Source organism: Monodon monoceros, unplaced genomic scaffold (assembly GCF_005190385.1).
Source record: "Monodon monoceros isolate NGI ecotype Baffin Bay Population unplaced genomic scaffold, NGI_Narwhal_1 Super_Scaffold_4, whole genome shotgun sequence".
Classification (NCBI taxonomy): domain Eukaryota; kingdom Metazoa; phylum Chordata; class Mammalia; order Artiodactyla; family Monodontidae; genus Monodon; species Monodon monoceros.
The window spans coordinates 82195243-82219975 of record NW_021703781.1 but is presented as its reverse complement, the minus strand read 5'-3'; the positions used below and the strand labels follow the sequence as shown (position 1 = coordinate 82219975).

Sequence of the window (24733 nt, the reverse complement as noted above, 5' to 3'; positions counted from 1 at the left end):
CAGCATGGTGGTTCCATGTCCCTCGGTTGTTACTTACTGTGTTGGGCACTCAAAGGGCCCTCAGTCTGGAAACTCCTGTCCTTCAATCCTGGCAAATGATGTCATTGATTATTTCACTAATCAATTGTTTCTGATGACTCATCCCTAAGCAAACTCTTGAGGGTTTACTCTTACCTCTTCCTAAAGTCCTTAATTCAGGCTGTCAGACTTTGAGCCTGGCCCTTGAATGCTCATGTGTGTTCTCTCCTGTTTCCCACCTTTACGTTTCTGCTCTCCTTTTGTTAGGTAGTTAGTCAGACATTTAGCAGCAAGGAGGTGACAGTGGCGAGAAAGACAAGAAGAAGCAATCGAGTCACACCCAACCATCTGGGGACTCTCCCCTGACCCCACCCAGAACAGTTGAAACTATGGTCATATTGTGGGCAGCTTATCCTGTTAAAGAGGGGCACAGTAACACAAGGGAACTTCCCTGGGCTGCGCATGCCCAGACCAGACAGGTGTATAACCTATAGTAAACCCAAACTCATTATACCATCATTATAAAAAAATCTATGTATGGTTTTGCCCCCCGCCCCCGTGGGCGTTTCTTAGAGATTGAAGGATGAGAGCATGCGCAGCAGTAAACTTGTTACATAGCTTGGGACTGTCGATCAAATAATGATCCCCTGTCACTCGCCCCCGCCTCCCTGCAAAATGCTCCTTAAAAGCACCCTTAAGCCTGGGGGCTTCCCTGGTGGCGCAGTGGTTGAGAGTCCGCCTGCCGATGCTGGGGAAACAGGTTCGTGGGTTCGTGCCCCGGTCCGGGAAGATTCCACATGCCGCGGAGCGGCTGGGCCCGTGAGCCATGGCCGCTGAGCCTGCGCGTCTGGAGTCTGTGCTCTGCAACGGGAGATGCCGCGACAGTGAGAGGCCCGCTACAGCATAAATAAATAAATAATAAATAAATAAATAAATATCACCCTTAAGCCTGTACGGGAATGCTGCTTTCAATTCACAGAAACAGCCCACTCTCTCTCTCTCTCTCTCTCTCTCTCTCTCTGAGTGTACCTTTGCTTTGATAAACTTTGCTTTGGTCTTGCTTCACTTCACTGAAACAGCCCGCTTTCTCTCTCCCTCTCTCTCTCCCCCTCTCTGGGAGTGTACCTATGCTTAAATAGACTTAGCTTTATGCTTAAGCTTAAAGCGGTAGTTTGCTATTCTTTGCTTACTATCGCGGAACCAAGATTGCTGGTCCGGGTCTTCCGTTGACCTCCTTGGTTAGAGCTATTTTGTTATAACGCACGTCAACCCGGTGACACTTTCTGTGTGATTTCTTCCATTGAGGCTTTCGTTTCTGCTGTCATAGTGTTCATTTCCAGGAGCCCTTTCTTCTTGTACAAATGCTTCTTTTTAGAAAGGGGAGGGTGTCTTCTTGCTTCATCTTCCAGGGAGATTGTCCTCGCTGGTCTGGAGGCGTGAAGTGCTATGCTTCTGCTCTGTTGCTGTGCTCTGGGTTCTTCTTCCTGTTTCTTTTGGCTCTGTCTTCCAGGAAGAAGCTCTCTGAGATGTCAGGTTATGTTTGTCTGTCTGCTGGTGATGAGGAATGGTAGACCAGATGGCTGTTTGTGAGTGGGGCTCATCAAATTTGAGCTTGATTCTGGGTAGGCTGTTATTTGGGGAACCTCCATCCATATCCCTAGGTCTTTCCTCTTGGGTTGGTCATGCTCCCTGGGAAGAGTCTTCCAGTCTCCTGCGTGGAGCATACAGACCTGGCTGCCAATATTTTGGGAGCCAAAGAGTGGACAGGAGTGGGGAGGGTCAGCTTACTGGATGCAGTAGACCCACCTCCAACTGTGCCTGCTGTCCCCTTCCTGGAATCCCTGTTTGCAGAGAATAGCCTCCCAGGATGCTGCCAGTCACCCAGTGCCACTTCCTGGAATGTGAAAAGGGATTTAGGAATCTAACTGCTTCTTAAGCAATAAGACAGTACCTATGCAAATAATCAATCTGTGAAGACTCACCCCTGAGTAACAGGGACAGAATCCCAGCCCTCATGGAGCTCAGTGAGTGGAGACAGAAAATAGTCGCATAAATATGTGATCGTTTCTCCAATGAAATGTGCATGCAAGGGATGCCTGCCCTTTCAAAGAAAGGCTTGGGGAGAGCTGTTGCCGTGGACCCGAAGCAGTCCCTGAAAACTCTCCCATTTTGTGCCCAGACTGCAGGCTGACCGGCTGCTGATCCCGAGCAGTTTCGGTGGCTGGTCTTACAGGCCGCCAAGCAGGTCAAGGTGCCCGCGGCATGACTGCTAGCAATGGCCCGCTACCCGGGGGCCGGCAGCAGCGGAGGGTGGCTTGCGTGCTGCTTGCTGCATGTTTGCTGCATGTTTGCTGCTTGCTGGGCCCATGGCCCTGGGCTCTTCACTCTCCACTCCCCACCCCTGCAGCCCCCAACCCGCGGAGCACCCCCTGCCCTTCCCCCGTCTCTGAGTCCTGCCTCCCCAAGCTCCTACCCCACCGCGGCCCGCGAGAGATGGCTGGTGACCCCCCCCACCCCACCCCGCCCCGCGCGCTTCACGCTGGTCGCGGTCCCCGCCCCCCCGCAGGGAAAGAGCCAGGATGAAGCGCCCCGCTCGCAGCGGAAGAGGACGCCATGCGTGCCCGTCCCGGGCGGGGGCTCACCTCGTCCGGTCCCCGCAGGGCAGGAGAGGCACGAAGCCCGGCAGGGAGCCCGAGTCGCGCCTTCGGCGATGGCAGTGACCACTGGACCCAGAGGCGGCGCAGGGTCAGCAGCGCCAACTCCTAGCTAAAGCGCTGGGCCTGGGACCAGCCATAACGCTGAGCCAGACACTGGCCTTGTCACTCAGCCTAACATCCCGCGACTAATGAGGAAACGCCAGGCGACCTGGCAACTCTAATGAAACAGCCCATCTGCGTGCAGCCGCCCTGACCCTGGTGTCCCTGTTTGCAGGGGGAAATTTTACCCCCCATTCTGCCACCTGAAGCAAAGTCCCCAGCTCAGTGTAGCTCCCTCCTGTGAGGTTCCCCCAAGGGTCAGCTAAGCTGAAACCCAGCGGGGTCACTGGGCTGCTGCCAACGTCCCAGTGGTCTGGTCTACCCTGGGGACGCTTCAGCCTACAGACCTTGGGTCCCAGCTCCACAGACAAATACACCACTGGTCTCTGGGTCCCTCACAGGTATGCCCACAGTGAGGTCCCTGGTGTAACCCCTGAAATCAAGCTACTGGTGCAGCCTTGTGGGGCTGTGAGAAGCACATCTGTGTGCTCATCCTGCAGTGCAGGAGGCCTCCTTGCTGGACCTGGGCCACTCCGGGCACACTGGGGCCTCTCTCTGGGCTGCCAGCGGGGCCCAATGGCTGCCGCCACATTCTCAGGTTGCAGCCCCACTGTCCTCGTCCCATCAGCTGACTCTGTCACTTTTGAAACTACCCTGTGTCCTGTGTTTGGCTTTCCCATCCCTTCACAGTTGCCACTGGCCATGCAGCAAGGGCCCTAGTCAAGGCCCTAGTCAAGGGCGAGCAGGGGCTACTCTTCGTTGCGGTGTGCAGGTTTCTTATTTCGGTGGCTTATCTCGTTGAGGAGCACCGGCCCTAGGCGCGTGGGCTTCAGTAGTTGTGGCACATGGGCTCAGTAGTTGTGGTGCACGGGCTTAGTTGCTCCACGGCATGTGGGATCTTCCCGGACCAGAGCTCGAACCCATGTCCCCTGCATTGGCAGGCGGATTCTTACCCACTGCACCACAGTATTGCCAGGAGGTGGGACGGCCTCAAAGATTTCCACTCCACCCTCTCACCTCCTCCTTCCTCTCTGCCAGCCAACCTTTCCCTAGGAAAGGTCAGGATGATAAGGGATTAGGTAGGCCTATTTAGAAAGTTCGAGATTCTGCTCTGACCATCCCTGAGTGGGAATGGCCAAAACGGGGTCTGGGGGCTTAAACTTAATTCTGGCTCAGCCCCCTGGAGCCTCTTGTTGATTGGCAGGACTCTACACCATGAAGGCAGGGACCACGTGGCTGAGTGCCCTCATGGTGGCCCTCGCAGGCCAAGGTGTACAAATGCCCCGATCCCACTCACACCTGACCTCACCTGGATGGAAGGCCTGGGTGATCGGAGGAAAGGCCAAGTCACAGAAATGTGATGCACTGACTTTATGGCCAGGGATAGAGGGCAGTGCTCTGACCCCGGGGGAGGGAGCACCTTAGACCCCAGGAGTTGTGGGGGACAGGGGGTCCAGGCATTCTGCTTTTTGTCCCCTCAGTGTAGCACTACCGCTTGAATCCAACAGCGGGGGCAGCCGGTGCTCTGACCTGCAGCTGGTCCGTCATCACCATCCCACATGCTCATGCGGCTGTGGGCAGGTGCTGGACTCTCCTGCTGGGTCTCAAGCCACCAGCAGCAGCTCCAACACATACACACCTCATTCCAATCAGACTGCTACAAAGTCTTGGGCTTCTCCTGATGCCCAAGGGCCACCTATGGCAATAGAAGCTGCAACTGCCTAGTGACATCACCTGTGGTTTAACCAAATCAGGCAGTTCATTTCTATAAACAGCTTTATTGATTAGAATTCACATGCCATACACTTCACCCATTTAAAGTGTACAATTCATTGGTTTACAATATATTTTCAGAGTTGTGCAACCAACACCACATCAAGTTTAGAATATTTTCATCACCCCATAAAGAAACCCCCACCCTTAGCAGTACCCACTACCCCCTTCTGCCGGCCCTGGCAACCACGAAGCTACTTTCTGCCTCTGTGGATTTGCCTATTCTGGACATTTCACATAAATAGAATCATGCACGGTGTGATCTTTTGGGTCTGGCTTCTTCCAGCATCACGTTTTCAAGGTTCATACGTATTGTAGCACATATCAGTACACTTCACTGCTTTTTATTGCCAAATAATATTCCGTTGTATATTCTCATAAATTCTAATGTATCCACTGTATTGAGATATCACATTTTGTTTATCCATTCATGAGTTGGTGGGCATTTGGGTGTTTTCTCACTTCTTGGCTATTAAGAATAATGCTGCTATAAACAATCACGTACAAGTTCTTGTGTAGACACGTTTTCACTTCTCTTGGGCATATACCTAGGGGTGGAATTGCTGGGTCATATGGTTACTCTACGTTTAACCTTTTGAAGAACTGCCAGACTTTCCAAAGTGCATCATTTTACATTCCCACCAGCACTGTATGAGGGTTCCAATTTCTCCACGTCCTCACAACATTTACTTTTTTGACTATAGCCATCCTAGTAGGTGTGAAGTGGTGTCTCATGATACCACTGATTTGCGTTTCCCTAGTGACTAACAATGCTGAGCATCTTTCTGTGTGCTTATCAGCCACTTGTATATCTTTATTGTAGAAATGTCTGTTCATCCTCTGCTCATTTTCTAATTTTTTTTTTTTTTTTTTTGCGGTTCCGGGGGCCTCTCACTGTTGTGGCCTCTCCTTTTGCGGAGCACAGACTCCAGACGCGCAGGCTCAGCGGCCATGGCTCATGGGCCCAGCCGCTCCGCGGCATGTGGGATCTTCCCGGACCGGGGCACGAACCCATGTCCGCTGCATCGGCAGGCGGACTCTGAACCACTGCGCCACCAGGGAAGCCCTAATTGTCTTTTTATTACTGAGTTTGTGAAAATTAATAAAAGGAAACCTCATTTAAAATGGAGTTGGGAGGCCAGCAGAGGGAGCTCCCAGGCAGGTACCCTTTTTTATTTTTATTTTTATTTTACTTTTGGCTGTGTTGGGTCTTCGCTGCTGTGTGTGGGTTTTCTCTAGTTGCGGCGAGTGGGGGCTACTCTTCGTTGCGGTGCACGGGCTTCTCATTGCAGTGGCTTCTCTTGTTGCGGAGCACAGGCTTCAGTAGTTGTGGCGCATGGGCATAGTTGCTCCGCAGCATGTGGGATCTTCCCGGACCGGGGCACGAACCCATGTCCCCTGCATCGGCAGGCGGATTCTTAACCACCACGCCACCAGGGAAGCCCAGGCAGGTACCTCCTGACTGTCAGTTACAGACCTAAGGAGAAGGATCACCAACAGGAGATTCACTGCATCTCACAGGAAAGTGATGGCGCAGCTGCCAGGCCAACGAGAAGCTGTCAGCACCCTGAGCTCTCCTTTTCCTCCAACTGACTTTTCTTCAAAACAACCCCTCCCAACTTCCTCCTTTTTCTCTATAAAATAGAGAAAACTGGTAAAATAACTGGCTGTTTTATTTTTTAGGTTAGCAAGTTGAAAGTATTCTTTATATATTCGAGACACAAGACCTTTATCAGATCTATGACTTACAAGATTTTTTCTCTCATTCTGTGGGGTGGCTTTTCACTTTCTTCATTGTATCCTCTGAAACACAAAAATTTTTAATTTGAGTGAAGTCCAATTTATATATATTTTTCTTTTGTCACTTGTGCTTTTGTCCCTAAATTACTTGATGAAGGATAGCAGCCACCTGACCTCAACACCAGCCCTGGGGGATTAGGAAAAAACTTCCTTCACATTCGAGCCATTTCCCTTTGGGTACCTGTCACAGTACTGCAGCCCAGACTAAGACAGAGGCTCCTTTGGTAAAGAGTTTTGGTAATATTTCTCTTTGCATGAAAATGTCTTTAGTCTATCCTCAGCCCTGAAATAAAGTTTTGCTGAGTATTCAATTCTGATTTGGATTTTATTATTTACCTGAAAATATCCGTTTTGCTCTTCATTTGTAGATGACCTTTTTCTTTCTTTTTTTTTTTTTTTTTTTTGGCCTCCCCACGCAGCTTGTGGGATCTTAGTTCCCTGATCAAGGATGGAACCCGAACCCCAGAGTGAAAGCATCCTAACCACTGGACCACCAGGGGATTCCCACGTACTTGATCTTTTTATCTCCACCCTTGAATTTGCAGAACTTGGGCACGAATACAAACGGAGGCCAATAATATGTGTCTAAACATTTGAAATTTATAAATCAAAGTAATTTAATGATTTCATTGTTAAAGTTTAATTACATCTTATTTTATACAAATAAAACTATTCACAATCTAGTGTTCAATAGATACCAAGTTACCAATGTAAAGAGTGTTATGCTGCACTCCTGTTATATCTAGACCTATAAATACATACATTTCAGAGTGATATGAATTGTTTAATGTTGCAAAATGTTCCTCAGCCACCTCGTGCAGCTGCTATGAATAATACTGCACACACTTCATGAGCACCTGGACCACGAAATGGGACAGGAAGAGAAATAAGAAGGTGGATGTTTGCCACAGTGCTTGGCAATGAAAAAATCAGTTACATGATGCCTCTAAAAGGAAGCATTTTGTTAATAATTTATCTTTTCCTTGTCTAAGCACTTACTTCTGCCTCTCAACTCCTTCCCACACTGCTTAGCAGTATTATCTCTGATTTCTCTGTGCTATTGAAACCAAGTCCCCCTAAAGCCGAGTTCCCTTACTGAGTTCATGATTCGTCTCTCCACCCAAAACTTTATTCCCTTTCTTGTTCCCTCTGACCTCAATCCTGTGCTGACTGAGCACTAATCAACCAGAGTCAGGTGACTAGGATGGCTGCTGTTGATAACATCGCTAATGTACTGAAATTGCCATTGTAGACATCATCGTTAATACACACTCAGGTTGTTTCTCCAGGGCAAGATGAGCTCACAGACCCCCCAGCCATGGACCGCCTGGCCTGAGAATGTAAACCAGGGACAGCCTGACTCCTGAAACTAGATTCAGAAATGTCACAGAAATGTCATAAAACGATGATGAATCCCAGCCTCTTTCTTTGTTCCCCTTTTTAAAAAATCCCCTCAAAAATCAAGTTGGTCGGAGGCTTATCTGAGCTGGTCTGAGTGGATCTGAGGCTTGTCTCCCACTCCTTTGCTTGGTGTCCTATAAACACCCGCTGTCAGAGTCTGGCTTTCTGCGCTGGTTACAACTGCACGTTGCCCTGAGGGCTGACTTCAGGTCACAAGTGTATCCGCCCAGCTCTAGCGAGCTCCAGTCTACCCGTCCTCGGCAAGTTTGGCTTAACATGCCCAACAGCCACTGCCTCCAGCTGCGAATCCGGGACCCAGCTGTGGCTCGAGGCGCAGTCACCCGGGTGTGGGGACGACACGCTTGCCCCGCACCCAGACACACGCCGTTTCCCGGAAACGGCGGGAAGGGCCAAAGGCTAAGGGCACTGCCGGGGCCTGAAGAACAGAGGCGGCGCAGGCCGGCGGACAGTTCCGCCAGGAGCCCGGCGGGCCAGCACTGCGGGCCTGCTCACTCGAGAGGCCTCCCGGCGGTCCCTCTCGACCACGAGGGCGTCCCGGCCGGCCCCGAGCGGTCACACCCCGAGCTCGGGCTGCGGCGCGCGGTCCACGCGTCTTTCCACCCCCACGGCTCGGCCAGCCCGGAGGGTTTGCTCTCAGGTCTTCAGGGCTACTTCCTACGGCTTGGGGTCCGCCAAAGGCGGCACGGACCAGGGTACCCACCTGAACCTGAACCTCTAGCCCTCGTCCCCGCCCCGGCCCCTCCTCCTGGACACCGGTGCCCCTCCCCCCGCCCCCTGACCCCTGTCCCCAAACACTGACCTTCATTCCTAAACCTCAGGCCCGTCGCCCCGGCCACTTCCGCCGCCCGGCTTATCTCGCGAGACCTGCGAGATCTCGCGATGCTGGCCCGTGGGCGGGGCGGGCCCTGACTGGCGCGGCTGGGGGGCGGCTCCGCGGGGCGGGCGGCCGGAGCGACCTGTCGTCACGCAAGAGCCATGGCCGCCCTGCGCGCCCTGCAGCCTAGCGTCCGCGCCCTGCTGTGCACTTGGCCCGGCTGCCCCGCGCCGCGCTCCTTCGTCTCGAGTGAGTGCGGGGCCGAGGGGGGCGGGCCCGCGGTGGGGGTCCTCCGAGCCCTCATCCCAGGGCCGGACCCCTCCCAGCACCTGCTGCCTGAGCTCGCGGAGCCCTGGGGTCACTAGCGTCTCAACTCTGAGGACTCGGGACGGAGTGCCAAGACCTCTGGCCATTTCAGCGTTCGGTGTGAAAGTCCTCAGACTTTAAGAGAACGTGCGGTTAGCGCCTCTGCAATTGGAAAGGGTCGCACGTGCTGTCCTGCAGTGCCTCCTGCCCAGGCCTCCCCATGTCCACGGCTTCTCCCCGGGTGTGTCTTTCAGGTTCTGCCCCACCCCAGCCAGACGGGCGCCACTCCTCCTCTCTCCTGAGCGCACTCGCCACCCCCCCCCCACCCCGCATTTAGCAGGAACTCTTGGCCATGTCGATGTCGCTGGGAAAGAATCTCTGCGGCCTCTGCCTTCACCTGTGTGTCCACTTGACCTAGCTACCAGGTCGTGTGGGTTTTACCTGAGTTCTCTTTGACCACCCGCTTCTACATCCTGGCCTGTACCCAGCCATCATTCCTGGTCTTGTATGTGACAGGCATGCTTCCTTTACACGTGTGATTTCAGTCACATCCCCACAAGCGCATGGGATAGGTACCGCGATCCCTGATTCCCCATTCAAGGAAGCCACCACCTTGGCTAACCTTCTTCTCCAGGTCATTGCTGGCCCCAGCTCTGAGCGGACCGCCCCCGCCCAGGCCCTGACAGTTGCCCTTTGCCTGTGTGCCTCCCACCAGGCTGTCCACCCAGCAGGGCTGGAACTCTGTTCTGTTTGCAGCTTAACTGCCCTCACCTAGTTGGCATTTGTTTAAAGAAGGCGTTTCCTCATTCCTTGTTTCTACAGGATCCCAGGCTGTCTCTAGTGCACATCCTGGGAAGCGCTGACCAAGGCATTCAGGAGAAGGAAGGCTGCTTTTCATTGCTGGGTTCTTTTTTAGCTTAAGGAAGTGTTCCAATGTCCGTGAAAGCAGAGAGCACTGTAAAAGCCACCCATGCAGCTACAAGCTGCATGATGCAGCCACCAGGGACTGAGCAGGGGCCCTCAGGGGTCCTGTCAGGGTCACTCTGTCCACTGACGGGTGCATCCCCCCAGTTTGGTGCCTCCATGAGTGGACAGCCCCTTTTCCCCTCTCCCCCCAGGCACAGCCTCTGAATACATCATCACAGCCAAGAAGGGGAAGAACAGCAACGTGGGGTTGGTCCAGCTGAACCGCCCCAAGGCACTCAATGCGCTCTGCGATGGCCTGATCATGGAACTCAACCAGGCGCTGCAGGCCTTCGAGGAGGACCCGGCTGTGGGGGCCATCGTCCTCACGGGCGGGGAGAAGGCATTTGCAGGTGAGGCGGGCAGTGTGGTGGCAGGCTGCCCAGGTGTGCGGTCGCACCCATGGCATGAGGCAGGCAGCCTTACACCTCCGTGAATGCATCAGGAAGGTTCTGCGACTCGGGGGTTTACTTACGTAAAGCGGACCAAACCCCAGGCTGCTTGGAGGGGCCCGTCTGACATTTAACGTTGAGTGTGCCCCGCCAGCAAAACCAGTCTGTTCAGGGGCAGTCACGTCTCGGGTGCGAGTGAATAGTGAGTGAGCCTGCCTCTTCTGAGTCCCCCTCCGCTCAGTTTCCTGTCCACATCCGTCTGCATCACCTCCATCAGCTCGTATCACAGCGTATTGCACTGTACCCCCCGCCCAGCTGTGTGTCCACGTGGCCATCCCCTGCAACCCTTGGTGCCTGCTGGCGGGGCACACTCAGTAGCTACCTGCTGGTGTGGGGTCTCTGCTCTGGTAACTGGGACCTCATTTCCACCACAGCTGGAGCCGACATCAAGGAAATGCAGAATCTAACGTTCCAGGACTGCTACTCCAGCAAGTTCTTGAGCCACTGGGACCGACTCTCTCGGGTCAAGAAGCCGGTCATAGCTGCTGTCAATGGCTACGCCGTGAGTGCCCGCCCATGCTACCTCCTTGCACTCAGAACACCTGAAGGAATTGTACTTGTGTGTGTGCAGTAGAACTGATTTTTATTTGGGGGAGACCTGAGTCTCATTCCTAGGCTCGCAGGCCTTTTCTGACTAGTGATGCTGAAGAGCCAAGAGCTGTAAAGGGAGGAGGTGTTTCAGCTGTGTTAGTGGGGACTCAGCTGTTGGGCTTCAAATTCCTTTGTTAGTAAAGTCCCCCCAGTCCTGAGGCTCCCCGGGAGTGCTTTTCCCCCACGGCAAGGTTAAGGGCACACGTGTTGGCTCTCTGTGCAGTTTTGATGGCTTTCCAACCTGCACTGCCCTGTAAACTAACCTCTTTCACCACTGTTGAAAGCTCTGCCTCCCCTATTTGGTCCATCGGGGTCTCCTATAGGCACCTGGACAGCTCAGAGGCTCTGGGACTGGTTGTGGCCTGTAGGGAAGCCAGGAGGGCATTTGAACTCACGATTCCTTAGTAAAGTTCCCCTGGGGTCAGTGGGTCAGAGGGCAGAGGTTATAGCCATCGGTTCTCCCCTCCTGGCTGCCTTCGAGCCCCCCCGGCAGAGAGTGGAGTGGCCACGAGAGACACTGTAGGACCTGCAAAGCCGCAAGCATTTGCTGTCTGGCCCTTTGCAGAAAGTTTGCTGACATCCACTGTATAGGTAATTTGTGGGAACAGTTAACTAATTTGCATCTCTGTGTTAATCTTTGCTGTACCCTAGACTGTGTTTCACTTTAATAGAAAATTCAAATAAGCAGTGATTTTTGACTGGGTTCCTCCATGGAACCTCGTGCTGTTTTGCAGCTTGGTGGTGGCTGTGAACTTGCTATGATGTGTGACATCATTTATGCTGGAGAGAAAGCCCAGTTTGGGCAGCCAGAGATCCTAATAGGAACCATCCCAGGTAAAGACTGATGGTAGCTTTGGTATCGGTTCTTCAAGTCATTGTCCACAATCTGCCCGCGTCTTGGGGGCATTTGAGCTGTTCCAGTGTCAGACAAAAGCACGTGGGGCTGTCGTGTGAGCCTGGACGGTGACTGCCTGTCTGCACACTAAGGTCACGTGGGCACAGCAGCGCTGAGAGTGGCTTGGGGGCCTCGGAGCTGTGCCGGCTCCTCTGGAGTTGCTGGGTTCCTTGTCCGACACGAATAGGAAAGGCTGGCCACATGGTGGATTCTAACCGCAGAGAGTCTTGCTTATGAGCCACATCTGCGCTGGATCTTTATTGGTCAGCAGCTCAGAGAAGAGAACACGCTGACCACGGGCCAACACTGAGAGCTCACGTTTTAGTGGCCAGAGCGAGTCCCATAGCTTCACCCAGGTTCAGAGCAGGGAATCAGATCCCCCGTGGGCAGGGCGACAGGAACAGTGGGCTAACAGTGACACCTCTGCCCCTCGGTCCACCTGACGAGGACTTTGGGCTGTGTCCCCACGGGGTCTCTGCCTTGGGTGTAGAGCCTGGAGCCCAGAGCCTCTCCCGAGCCAGCTGGGCTGGGCAGGGAGCAGCCGTGGGGTCAGGAGAGCGTGTCTGAGGTCAGCTGAGGGTGACCACCAGGGTCTTCCCATCCCAGTGCCTGAGGTCTCCACTGCATTGAGGCAGTGTCCGAGTCTGCTGTACTGTGGGTGCCCCCCTCAGGTGGCTCCTTGGCTCGGTCTGGCAGCCCTGGGGTTCACCACGGGCGGATGACCGGGCAGACCACTCTCTTTCCAGCTAGAGGCCGTGGAGTGAGCAGGAGGGGGTGGGGAGCGGGGCCGGGGAGGCGGGAACCCGGAAGAGAGGAGCGTCGTCCCACACCTGGAGCAGAGCAAGCCGTGCTCGAAGGCTGCCCCCCAGCTGCCCTCTGGGTTGGGTTGAGTCAGGGTCTGGGGCCCTGGGCCGCGAGCTCCTTGTGTCTGTCCGTAGTCTGACTTCTGCATGAGAGGTACTGGTGCAGGGGACCCAGGGCACCAGGCAGGGGGTCCCGAGTGTGGAAAGGAGCCTACCCCGGCTTCCCCACCTGCTGGACGCCTGGGTTCTGCCCACCCACCCCACCCAAGGGGCCCATCTTCAGCCCTGGGGCACTTGGGGACAGCACATCTGTGCATCCTGGCTGCAGAGCCATCCGTGCCCAGCAGCCCTCTGCCCTGCAGGTGCAGGGGGCACCCAGAGACTGACCCGTGCCGTCGGAAAGTCACTGGCCATGGAGATGGTCCTCACTGGTGACCGGATCTCGGCCCAGGATGCCAAGCAAGCAGGTACGGGCCACAGCCTCCCGTGGAGCTGCCCCCTCAGGAAGCTGAGTGGAGGGGGGAGGGCTGCGTCCAAGGCCTCCCACCGGTGATCAGCACAGAGCTTTCCCGTGTCCTGGGAGCCCAGGAGACTCACTGCCTTTGTTTTTTTATTTGAAATACCACATGCTTAAAGGAGTGACTGAGACATGCATGCAGGTTAAAGAGCAATAATTAAACCGCCCCGCTTCCCAGAGCCAAGGTCAGCAACAGGGTCTCCGAGACCCTCCACAGGCATGCCCTCTCCTGGACCCTCAGTGACCGCAGCAGCCAAGGGTGGTGGCCCTACCAGGGGACACCGTGGACCCTTTCCTGTGTCCCCGCTGCCTTGTCGGCACCCAGAGGCCTGTGCTGTGGCTTAGAGAACGAGAACCAGCTGCTGCCACGTGTTGTTTACCTTTTTGTGTTTTAGGTCTTGTAAGCAAAATTTTTCCTGTTGAGACACTGGTGGAAGAAGCCATAAAGTGTGCAGAGAAAATTGCCAGCAACTCTAAGATTGTAACAGCGATGGCCAAAGAATCAGTGAACGCAGGTAGGGAGGAGAGCGGAGAAGGCCACACAGCAGCTGTGAGGCTTGACAATTTGGGGTCAGAATTATGCATCTTAACCGGTCCCGACAAAAATTGTTAGGATTCTTGGTATTTCGATTTTGGCTCTTCGTAGAGTTCTGGTTTCTAGTTGTTCGCTCACAAATTCTGTTGAAATGGCCTGAGCTCCCCTTGGAAGCAGGACCAGAGAACAGGGCCAGACTGGGGGACAGGCAGCAGGGGGCTGGCGCTGGCGTGCGGGGGAAGCCCGGGAAGGGTCACCTGGGGAACCTGGGAGGAAGAGGCTCCTCTCGGCCAGCAGCTCCGCCCATCTGTCGGGGATGAGCTGTGGGCAGAGAGCATGCTCCCGGCTGTCGCTGTGGACTGGGCGTCCTCTCTCTGCCGGCAGGGCAGCTCTGACCGCCCCTCCTCAGAATCACTAGAGTGTTAACATGACGATCTGTTCTCAGCGTTGGAGTGAGGCTGTCCCTTTGCTCCGTGTCGCCTTTCAAGAGGACGGTGAGCTGGGACAGCCGTGTGTGCCCGCGGCGAGCTGCTCTGCCCCCCGTCTCTGCTCACCGGCCTCCCGGGCCCCCGGCCTCGGCCAAAGCGTTCACACAGGCACTAGCGTGTGGAGCGTGCAGCAGGGGAGGGGACATGCCGCAAGGCCCAAGGCACCTGTCACCTTGGCTGGGCGCTGGCCGCAGGGACCCAGCTACAGGTGCCGCCAAGGAAACGCTTCCGCGAGCCTCGCACCTGCATCACCTCCACTGCAAAGATGGCCCGGGACTCACTCTGTTCTGCACAGAGTTCTGTTTTCTGGGTGTTGTCCTTAATTATTTGTCGTGGTTTTTGAGTTCAGTGTCGTGGGCTTCCTCAGCCCTCTTGTGACTGGACAGAGTTTGCCGTCCCACCTTCCATCCAGGTCCCCGTGCAGGACACTGGGAGGCCGGGAGCAGTATTCACTGGGCATCTCGGCTGGGGTGGTGCATTTGAGCAGCGAGGCTGTACTTTAAACGTCATCTGTGAAGTCAAAGTCCACATCAGTCCCCGAGGGTGTGTCCTGCCTCCACAAAAAAGTTCTGCGTTCCCACATCTGGCATCTCAGCTCCTAACTTCAGGGTTTTCTCTTTCAGCTTTTGAAATGACATTAACAGAGGGCATTAAGTTGGAGAAGAAACTCTTCTATTCAACTTTTGCTACCGTAAGTAAGCCTCATTCACGTGGAGAATCACACATGGTCCAGCCATAGACGTTCCTGGCATTTCCTTACAGGTTTTATCACTAAATACCATTTCTCTTTGGTCAGAACTCTTAGCTTCCCCTGTAACTGGATCACATGTGTTCTATCACTGAGCATTGATTTTTTTTCAAATAAGTACAGTGTGTGGAAGTTCAAAAGTACAGAAACTTACACAGGGTTATTTCCTATTACAAAAGATCTTACAGATTGCACCCTTAAACAGCAACTCCTGTATTTAAAATGCAATCCATTTACTCATAATTTTCCTAGATTGTTCCAGTTACCTGGAATGGGGCTCGAATGTATTATGCTATCGTAATCTGAAGCCTTGGAGCATTATTTTCTAGGATATCTGCCAGTAACTCAAAGGAAATCATTCTCTTAATAGTCATTAAAACTGATCTTTTATTATCAGAAAGTAATATCTAGGTGTTTTATAAAAGATTAAAAATGGCTTTAGCTCTTGAGGAAGTGCAGGTGCGTGTGTGCACATGTGTGTGATTGCATGCGTGTGTGCATATGTGCACACAGAGGAAGGTATGCAGAGGTAGAGCTTGGATTCTCGTGTCCTGCTTCCTGACCCTCAGGACACCACCTGACCTAGAGCATGGCTAAATCCAGGTCATGATTTGGTGAATGACCCAAGTACATGCATCTGAGGTTCTCTGTAGATGGGAGTTTATTCGACTCATAGGTTAGTGGTTCCTGAGTGACCATCACAAAGGCGGGGCGGGGGTGTTTAATGGAAAAATACCCATTCCCAAGCCGCCCCTGGGAATTGGGATCATTCACAGTTTTTGAGGTGATCCCGCTGCAGAACCCAGTGAGTGGACGGCCAAGGGCAGGGAGCAGCCCTGACACAGGCAGAGCCTCGCGCCTGGACCCCACGCAGAGTGACCATCCACCTCTGCCTTTCCCCTTCTCTCACCAGGAAGACCGGAAAGAAGGGATGTCCGCGTTTGTGGAGAAGAGAAAGGCCAGCTTCAAAGACCAGTAGGAGCTGGCTGCCTGTGCCTCAGCGCCTCGAGTTAAAGAGGAAACACGGCCTGTCAGCTCAGAAGCAAATACATCCTTCTCTGTCAAACGCAGTGTCAGGGACACACAGCTTCTCTCCAGCTGTGAGGGGCCCTGGGGGGCTGTGTGGGCTCTCGCCCCCCCCCGAGCAGCAGGGGGCCTTCACCCGGCTCTCGTGAGGACCCCCAGCTTGGTCGCGGTGTCGTTTGCAGCCGGTGGACGTGGCCGCTCAGAGGGATGGCCTCGCTGCTGAGCCTTTAAAGAGACGTGCTCTTGACTAAATGACAAAATTCAGGTCACATTATGCCTTTCTTTTAGTTATCGCTAGATTTGAATGTTCTGTCACTTTTTAAAACTTGTTTGTCATTCTCAGTAACAACATTCAAACAGAACAAGGCTCTTAAAGTAAGGCACCCACATCCCACTCCGAGGGTAACCACTGTTCACACGTTCGTGCCTTTCAAGGTGTCTTTCTGTGCCCACATGCGTGAACACATGCTCCGGTGTGAAATTCCGTTTTCTTTGAACAGAAATGGTTCTCCACGTACACGTCTCTGCAAGGTGCATTGATCACTTTCTGCTTCTAGCACACAAATGCACCCTATCCTTCTGTTTGACTAGCATTTGTTTTCATTTTTCCCATTTTTAAATGTACATTTTCGCAGCATTCAGTGTATTCACAGTGTTCTTCATCTCCAGACTGTTTCATCACCCCAGACAGAAACCTCACCCCTTCAACACTAACTCCCTACTCCAGCCCCCCGGCCCTGGGGACCTCTGTTCCACTTTCTTTCTGTCACTGGATTTAATATAATATTTCCAAGGTCCGTCAGGTTGTAGCACTAACAGTTTCATTTCGTTTCATGGCTGAATACTATTCCTACTAGCATTCCTCTCAGTGGCCCTGAAATATTTCATGATGTATGTTGTGATCTGCTTATTTACATGGTGTTGGATGTTTAGACCGTGTGCAGGTTCTTGTTTCAGAGCCGCCGTGGCGACGGTGCAGCGAACATTCCCTGCACGAATCCTTGCATTTCAGCTCGAGTGCGTCTGGAAGGGAAGGGCGGCACTGTGGGGCTGGGCTGCTGGGGGCCGAGGCTCCCAGATTGGTGTGAGGACTGCTTGTGTCGGAATCCCTGGGGCGTTGGTTTAAAATGCATGCTCCCAGACCTGGCGCAGGATTCGTGCCCTTTGCTGTGGGAGGACGTAGAGTTTACACACCAAGGTTCCTCTGGTGGCCTTATCCCCGGGAGGGCCAGCTGCGTCCCCCGGGGCACCGTGCAGTCAGGCATCTTGCAGGACCCTGGGTGAATGAGTGACCGAGGTACCGGGAAACACCTCTGCCCCGACCAGACGTCTGCTGTTTAATCCTCAAGTCACAGCCCAGCTCGGAACTCTAAACCCTCCATTTTACACCAGATTCTCGAGCAGGTGTCCAGGGGGAGAGTCGTATGAGTCCTGGAGCACAGGATGAAGGCCCTTGTCCTCCTGCTGCCTGGGAGGGCTGCACGGGTGAAGACGGCAGTCACTGGTCTGGGTCAGGGCCCCCCAGCCTCAGAATGTCCTCAGACCCTCCAAGGTGAGGCCAGGACAGCTGCACCTCTGGGAGCGAACGCCGGCACCGTGAGGATCCCCCTGGATCTTGGTGCGGTGCCCACTGCAACGCAGCTGCAGGTGAACAGACGGCCAGGTGAGGGGTGAGCTCTGCTGGCTTCGTTGTGCCCCCACCCCCACCCCATCCGTCTTGCTCTGCAGAGAGAGCTTCAGCTGTCGGCATGATGGGTGCTGCTCAGAACCCAGGGCAGAGCTCTGCCTAAGCAAGTGCTGCACGGTGAGACATGCGCCTGCCTGTCCTGGGAATCGGGCCTCAGAGCCCTCCTCCGGGAGCCGCCACCCAGCGAAGACCTGAGCACCTGGTACAGGCGTTTCCTCCACCTTGTCCTGCTGCCAGTCGTGGGCAGGTAGCCTGTTGACCAGCCTGCCCAGCGGAGGTTTCTGAATGTGGGATTGCAGTCATGGCCTTGGGCAGGGCTGGGCCCAGAGTGTGTACCCTCCCCCTACCCAGGACCCATGCTGAACACCCAAGAGAGACCCACCTGCATCTGAGGAAGAGCCGAGATGGCCGGTGGAGCTCTGGCCGCCCAGCACCTTCGATGACTCACCCTTGTGCTCTGGTCATATTTGCGCAGCTGGGGGGCCCAAAAAGAATTGCTCTGCTGACCGTCTGCCTGGGGAGGTTAGCTCTCCGCCCAGGCCCTGTCATTCTGCAGTGTGTGCCGTGGTCGGGAGTTTGAGAAGGGCGCAGTGGTTCTATTACGGCACAAGACCCTCCCCAGACAGCAGACAGAGTTCTGATGGAGTCGCCCTTGAACGGTGGGCAAGGGAGTAGGTACAAGGGGACCACGAGATCAGGCTCTCCCCTGGGGTCAGGAAGGCCGGGCCCAGCTGGGCGGTCTTCATGGCAGTAGAGGTGCGAACCCCATTTATTAAAGCTGTGTAACCGGGGTTTGCACTAGTGACGTACCATCTAGAATGAACAGGCAGAGGTATGTGCAGGAGGAAACCTTAGAGTTGAGAAAGTCCATGCATTAGTTTAATCTTTCACACGCGTTGGGCGGTGACCTTCATAACCGATTCCGAACAACAGAGCTCCAAGTGCTGGGGGGCCAGTTGTGAGGGGCCCATCCAAGACTCGCGGGTACCCTTGTCTCAGCAGCTCAGCCGGAAGCCGAGAAAGGGCTCAACGTGGAACCTGTACATGAGAGTGTGTGTGTCTCAAAGGTCTGCACCCACAGGGTCGTTTGGGATCCAGCACGTGGCAGGGACGGGGCCCCAGCCCCAGGCCCAGGGAACAGGATCTTCTCTTCAGGCTGCGTGGTGGCCCCGGGCTTGGGGAGACTGGGGACCGTCCAGTGGTGTGACTGCGTGCTTTGCTGTGGGTGGCGGGGTTGAAGGCAAACCCCAGCGGGACTTCAAGGACCACAAGCCCCAGAGAGCCCTCCACTCCCTCTTGAGTTAATTGACCTCCGGCGCCATATTGTTTGGGGGTTTTGATTTGTTTCTGAAGCTGAGACCTTGCATTCTCATCTATCCGTATAAAATTGGCTTTTCCCTCTTATATTCCTACTAAAAAGATAAGCTTCAGGGAATGTTAACTTCAAGTCTCTCCACTCAGGTTTTGGAGTAGAAACTGCTCACACTGGGTGGAATTGGCCGCTGTGGGCGGCCTGAGTGTGGGCCCTGCTGACCACCTCCCTGGGCAGCTTCCTTGACCAGTGAGGCTCCGCAGGGCCGGGCAGTGGACGTGGGTTGTCTGTTGACTTCAGGTTCTCTGCCATCTTTCACGTATAGAACTTCCGCAGGAGCTGCCAGGCCTCCGGGCGGGTCACCGCAGGGCTGAGGGTCCATTTGGGAATGAGGTGGAAGGGGGCGGGCTCCGAGGGGAGAGAGCCTGGCCTGTCCTGGCTCTGGGTTGGGCTGTTTCCTGTGGCACAGGCAGCAGTAAGTACTCAGGTGGCCGGCAGGCAAACCGGGCAGCCCTGTAAGGAGGGCCAGAGCCTGGAGGGCTGAGAGCCAGCTGGCCTGAGCGAGAGCCCGTTTGCAGGCTGGGCAGTGAAGTTAGGTTTGGGGTTCTTAAGCGGGGGTATGATCCGGCCGGTGCAGGCACGGGCATCTGCACTGGGGTCTGCACTCAAGCCTGCATGTGTGGAGCGGGGTAGAGAGAGCAGACACAGGGTTGAAGGCCAAGGGCAGCGTCAGCAGGGCTTTCGGTGACATCTCAGCAGGGCACAGGAGCCACCTGCATTAGTCAGCTGCTGCCACGTAATAAGTTATCCCTCAGCTCGGTGGCCTGCAGGATCAATCAGTTCTCCCTTCTCAGTTTGTATGGTCAGGAGTCCAGACAGGCCACCGTGGGTCAGCTTGTCTCTGCTCCACAAAGTCTGGGGCCTCAGCTGGAGTCCCGCCTGAGCAATCGCTCCCTGGCCTGGTGGTGATGCAGCATCACTGGGCTGAGCTGGGGCTATGGGCCGAATGCCCACAGGAGGGCTCACCACGTTCATTCCCTCGGCTTCCTGCCAGTACCGTGTCTGCATTCCCAGTGGCAGAAGTTCACAAAAAACAGAAGTAAAACTAACAAATTACTTAGGTAGAGATTAGTAAAAGTGTATTGTGCACACACTAGAAAGACAGTTTGCAAACCAGGAGTACTCAAACCAAAACATGGGATGAGGCTCAGAGGAGGATGTTACAAAGCAGCGTATGTAGCGTGAGGGCAGTGATTCTTTACAGTGATTGGTTACAAGATTCGAATTTTCTTAAATGAAAGAGAGTTGGCTAGTGGTTACCTCATGCCAGTTGGGGGAACTGTTTAAGTTTTGCTTATGATTTTCAGAGGCATAAACAAGAACTGTCCCAGGTCAAGTTGACCTTTCTTGTCCTGCAAAATAAACTAAATTAAATTGTGCTTGTCTAACTGGTTTTGTCTCCTCGGGAGAAAATCGGTTGCATTTGATTATAACACCAGGGCAAGTGTTCTGAAGAGAGAATCAGGAGGAAGCCGTACTGCCATTTTTTTTTTTTTTGGCTGTGTTGGGTCTTCGTTGCTGTACGTGGGCTTTCTCTAGTTGCAGTGAGCGGGGGCTACTCTTCATTGCGGTGCCTGGGCTTCTCGTTGCAGCAGCTTCTCTTGTTGCGGAGCACGGGCTCTAGGCGTGCGGGCTTCAGTAGTTGTGGTGCACGGGCTTAGTTGCTCCACGGCATGTGGGATCTTCCTGGACAAGGGCTCGAACCCATGTCCCCTGCATTGGCAGGCGGATTCTTAACCACTGTGCCACCAGGGAAGTCCCACCATACTGCCTTTTATGACCTGCCCCCAGAAGCCAGGCAGCAGCATGTGCAGCATTCTATTGGAGGCAGTTACACAAAGGTCCACCTGGTTCAAGGAAGGGGACAAACCCGCCTCAGGGGAGGCGCGTCACTCACTGTGGCGTGTCAGATACAACATGGCGGCGGTGCTGCCATTTTGGGAAAACACAATCATACCTGTCGACTGAAATAAATGCACAACATAAAAATTGAGAATTATGCTTTATTCGGTGGACTTGCTGAGGACTTAAGCCCAGGATACAGCCTCTCAGCTCTCAGGGACTGTTCCGAAGAGGTGAGGGAGTGTAAGCAGATAGGGCAGGGGGTCCCCGGAGAAAGAGAACCAGGAATGGCTTTCTGAACATATGAGAACCCGTTTTGGCCTGTGCCATTTTGTGGTCTAAGCCTGGCCCTGGTGCTTGCCCTTGAACAGGTCTCAGTAATCAGTGATGTTAAACGAACAGAGGAACACAGGGACAGAGAAAAGGCAGTGATAAAGCAGAGTCCTAGGTCCTCCTCAAGGAATAAACATAATAATATACCTTGAGTTGTGCAGGAACTAAGGTCTCTACCCAGGTGGAGGGTGGAATGGTGATGCTGACCGTCCTGACTTAAATCAACAAAGACGTGACTCTGTCGACCTGACCTTTGCCCCAACTTTATGCTAAGTTCTCTGCTCCAGCCCCTTCCTGGATGCGCATGTGCCCTTAGCTTAAAACATCCCCAGTTTTGCTGGGGGGGACCCTGCTTTGGGAAGGCCCCCGTGCCCTCCTTATTTGCTGTGATAAATTCTTCCTTCTCCCCACCTTTGCTGGCTTGGCTGTCTTTCGGCTCGACACCCACCGAGAGGTGAACCCAGTTTTCGGGTAACAGGAGGAGCCAGTATGTACAGGAGTTTTTGCAAACAAAACAAAACAAAAAACCAGGTAGTCCGAACAGCAAAATATTACTGCTAATTAAAGAAAACCAGACATCTCAAGTTAATGAATTTAGTGCTTTCCTATGTATGGGAAGATGCAAGATGTATGGGCTCCTTGAAATCATTCCTTTTATATGCACCTCAGCTGGCCAGCTGAAGGTGACCTCTCCCCCCCAAAATTAAGACACCTAGTGTTGGGGGGTGTGGGGGCGGGGATGGGGAGGGTCCTGTGGAGTCCAGGTCGCTGGGGCCCCTACGGGGAGTCAGAGCGCTGCTTCCCTGGGCAGGGGTGCGGCACCCTAGACAGGTACCTGAGGGGTCTCAGCAGGCTGATGCCTGGAAGACAGCGCAGGGGTGCTCTCAGCACGCCCGCTTGGCCCAGAGGTCGCACCCACCTGTCCTCAGGGTCCTTCCAGTGTGAACAGTGTTGGGTGAAGGAGTAAATCCTCCCTGTGCCGCCACCCAGCCCTCCCCACCCCAGGGCACCACGGACCCTGCGGGCTAGAGGGGGTGGGGGACGAGTCCCCAAGGCCTGGGGGCGGAACGGGGGCTGGAGAGGAGGCCTTCACGCACGTAGGGCGCTGGGGAGCTCCAACACAAACACACGTGGGTGCCCGGGTCCTGGACCTGGCCGGGTAAGCGAGACCTCGAAAGACGGCGCCTGCGGGGCTGGGCTGGGGTCGACCCCGCCCCGAGGCGGCCCACGCAACCCCAAGTCCTCCTCACTCCGGGGGACCCTCCCTTCAGGCCACGCCCATCTCCCGCCGGGCCCCGCCCCTACATGCACCCGCCCCCTCTGGCCCCTCTCCCCTCCAGGATCCGCCCCACACGCGGCCCCGCCCTCCCCGGCCCCGTCCCTCGTGGCCGCCCCGCCCTCTCAGGCCCAGCCCGCAGGGTGGTGCTGAAGGGTGTCCCCGCGCTGCCGTCCCCCGAGACGCTCTACGCCCTGGCGCGGATGGGGCACGGAGATGAGATCGGTGAGCGCGGCGGGCGCAGAGCTTCTGGGGGATCCACCCGCCGGGGACAGAAGTCGGGCGGGGCCCCTGGTCCTGGGTGGGGGCACTGCTCTGGCCGCCCTCGCGCCCTCAAGGAAACTGAGGCCTGCCTGGGTGGTCACGAGGACGATGGCCCTTGGTCCGAGAGGGGCTGTGTCCGGCAGATCCGGTTCCTCCCTCAGCCCGGGTGTGCGGGGTCCCGGGCGGCCAAGCCCACGCCCCGCCTCAGGCCCTGTGTGCAGCTCCTACTCCAGCCCCTCCCCACACGGCCCCCAAGGGGCCACCACCGCCTCGCCTGGGCTGTCCGCTGACGTTTGCAGCGGTTTCTCTTTTCCTGAGGCCGTGGGCCTAGAACGGGCTGCGTGGCCGGACGCTGGGCGGGACTCCGGGCAGCGTTCGGGCGACGCCTGCAGTTCCTCCGACGCCTGGTGGTCCCTCTCCCCGCCTCTCTCGGACGGGAAGGGAGGGGCAGTGGGCGTGTCCTAACGCGTCTGACCGGCGACCCTGGGTCTGCGGCCAAGCCCGCGGGGGAGGGTGCGCTGCGCGGACCCACCGCGAGTGTCTAACCGTGCTGGCTGTTCAGTTCGTGAGGACGTGAACTTCCCGACCGCCTGCATCTGCAGGTGTGGCCCAGAGGAGATCCCTGCCGACGGTGAGCCCCACCTTCTGCAGGCCGGGGTGGGGAGGGTGGGCTGTCATCCGGCCTCTGGGCTGCCCAGGTGCTGCAGCTCTGCTCCTACCCCCACCAATTCCTCAGTAACCCACCAGTGACCCAGGAAATCTCAGTGCCAGGACCCTCAAGATTCTCCCTGCAGCCCCCAGCCCCCAGAAGTGAGCCTGGGCCTCCTGCCCCATCTCACACACCACTTGGTGTCTTCTTACAAATGGGATAACTAAGGCCTGGCACCGTCCTGGCTGGCTGAGCAGCGGTTCCTGGCCCAGGTCAGGTATTCAGCCTTTACTCTGCTCTAGAATCCCACCACTCGTGACCGGGCCCCAAACGTTCCAGGTGTCCGCACACTCCGTCTCTTAAAACCCTCTCATCCCCCCAGGGCCCAGTGGGAGATGAGGCTGGGAGGGCCCTGGAGCCAGGTCCAGGAGGTAACAGTAAGAGAGGGGTTAGCAGTCCTGAGGGTAACGGGGGGCATGGGCTGGGCTTGGGCTGTGCCTGGATGCCTCCACCCCCAGCAATGGAACACGACTCTCCCTGCAGAGTTCAGGCCACTAAAGGCACAGAGATGTGAAATGTGGGGTAAACACAGCCCCCTGGACAGGGCGCTCCCGACCTGGTGGCCCCAGCTTCCCCTCCTGCTCAGGGAGCTGAGCCCGCTGTGCCTCGGTTTACACCTTGGGCCAGGTAACCCGAGGTGCTCTCTTCCCTTTCCGCGGGGTGGGCCACGGAAAGGCCCAAATGGTGGAAGAGAAGGAAGGCATAAGTGAATCACGGTGCAGCCCCCAGAAGTGACACACACACCCCGGCAAACGAGCAGTTAGCATTCAGCGTCCAATGTGCAGAAAAGTCTAACCTTGCTGAAACGAGGGAAAACAGCAGAAGGAAATGCACTCCGACAGTAGCAGGGTTTCCTTTACGTAGTAAGATTACAGCTGGTTCTTTTTCTTCGTGGGCTTCTGTATTTCCTGGTTTTGTACAATGAGCGCGCATTAGCTTAACAATCAGAAACCAACCTTCTGGAGAGCAGGGGCCCTTGGAGCCAAGTGGGGCAGGTCTGGGGGCAGCCTGGGGCCAGAGGGGCCTTCTTCCAGACCCCACTGTCCTCGTCACAAGGAGGTCATCTCCAGGGCCTTCTGGGTTCAAGGAGGTGGCCCAGGTGCCCCTCCTGGTGGACGAGTGTTTGGGGGTCACCAACAACAACCTGTGTGGTAGAGTGAAGGGGGATGGGCAGGGCCACGACAGTGACAGGTGCCGTGGCCAGGGTGGGGAGACACAATGTGACCTCGATAAGTGTCACCCCACGGGCAGCAGGTGGCCGGGCGGGAGACGGCGGCGTCTGGGGTCGGCACTCGGCCCTCAGGCCTGGGCATCCCTCAGGCCTGGGCATCCCTCAGGCCTGG

The 24733-nt window shown here is 55.4% G+C and overlaps 1 protein-coding gene and 1 long non-coding RNA gene across 2 annotated transcripts; one reads left to right on the top strand and one right to left on the bottom strand.

Moving 5' to 3' along the window:
• Positions 1-4271: 4271 nt before the first annotated feature.
• Positions 4272-8617, bottom strand: LOC114908693. The gene is made up of 3 exons (XR_003797016.1): positions 8569-8617; positions 6297-6350; positions 4272-6024 (listed from the first exon to the last, which is right to left on the bottom strand). It is a non-coding gene; the product is annotated as an uncharacterized LOC114908693 (long non-coding RNA).
• A 69-nt stretch (positions 8618-8686) lies between these two features.
• On the top strand, positions 8687-16839 carry ECHS1 (enoyl-CoA hydratase, short chain 1). The gene is made up of 8 exons (XM_029201074.1): positions 8687-8832; positions 10008-10205; positions 10679-10806; positions 11630-11729; positions 12956-13060; positions 13506-13625; positions 14757-14824; positions 15795-16839. Exons 1-8 carry the CDS (start codon positions 8745-8747, stop codon positions 15858-15860), a joined length of 873 nt encoding a protein of 290 aa, XP_029056907.1. The 5' UTR covers positions 8687-8744; the 3' UTR covers positions 15861-16839.
• The last annotated feature ends 7894 nt before the right edge of the window (positions 16840-24733 follow it).

What these genes read in the sequence shown, in the direction of transcription:
- ECHS1 (XM_029201074.1), top strand. Translation starts at nt 8,745, where the DNA reads ATGGCCGCCCTGCGCGCCCTGCAGCCTAGCGTCCGCGCCCTGCTGTGC. An exon ending in GCCGCGCTCCTTCGTCTCGA is followed by an intron (nt 8,833 to 10,007) that starts GTGAGTGCGGGG and finishes CTCTCCCCCCAG; the next exon opens with GCACAGCCTCTGAATACATC. An exon ending in CCAGGATGCCAAGCAAGCAG is followed by an intron (nt 13,061 to 13,505) that starts GTACGGGCCACA and finishes TTTGTGTTTTAG; the next exon opens with GTCTTGTAAGCAAAATTTTT.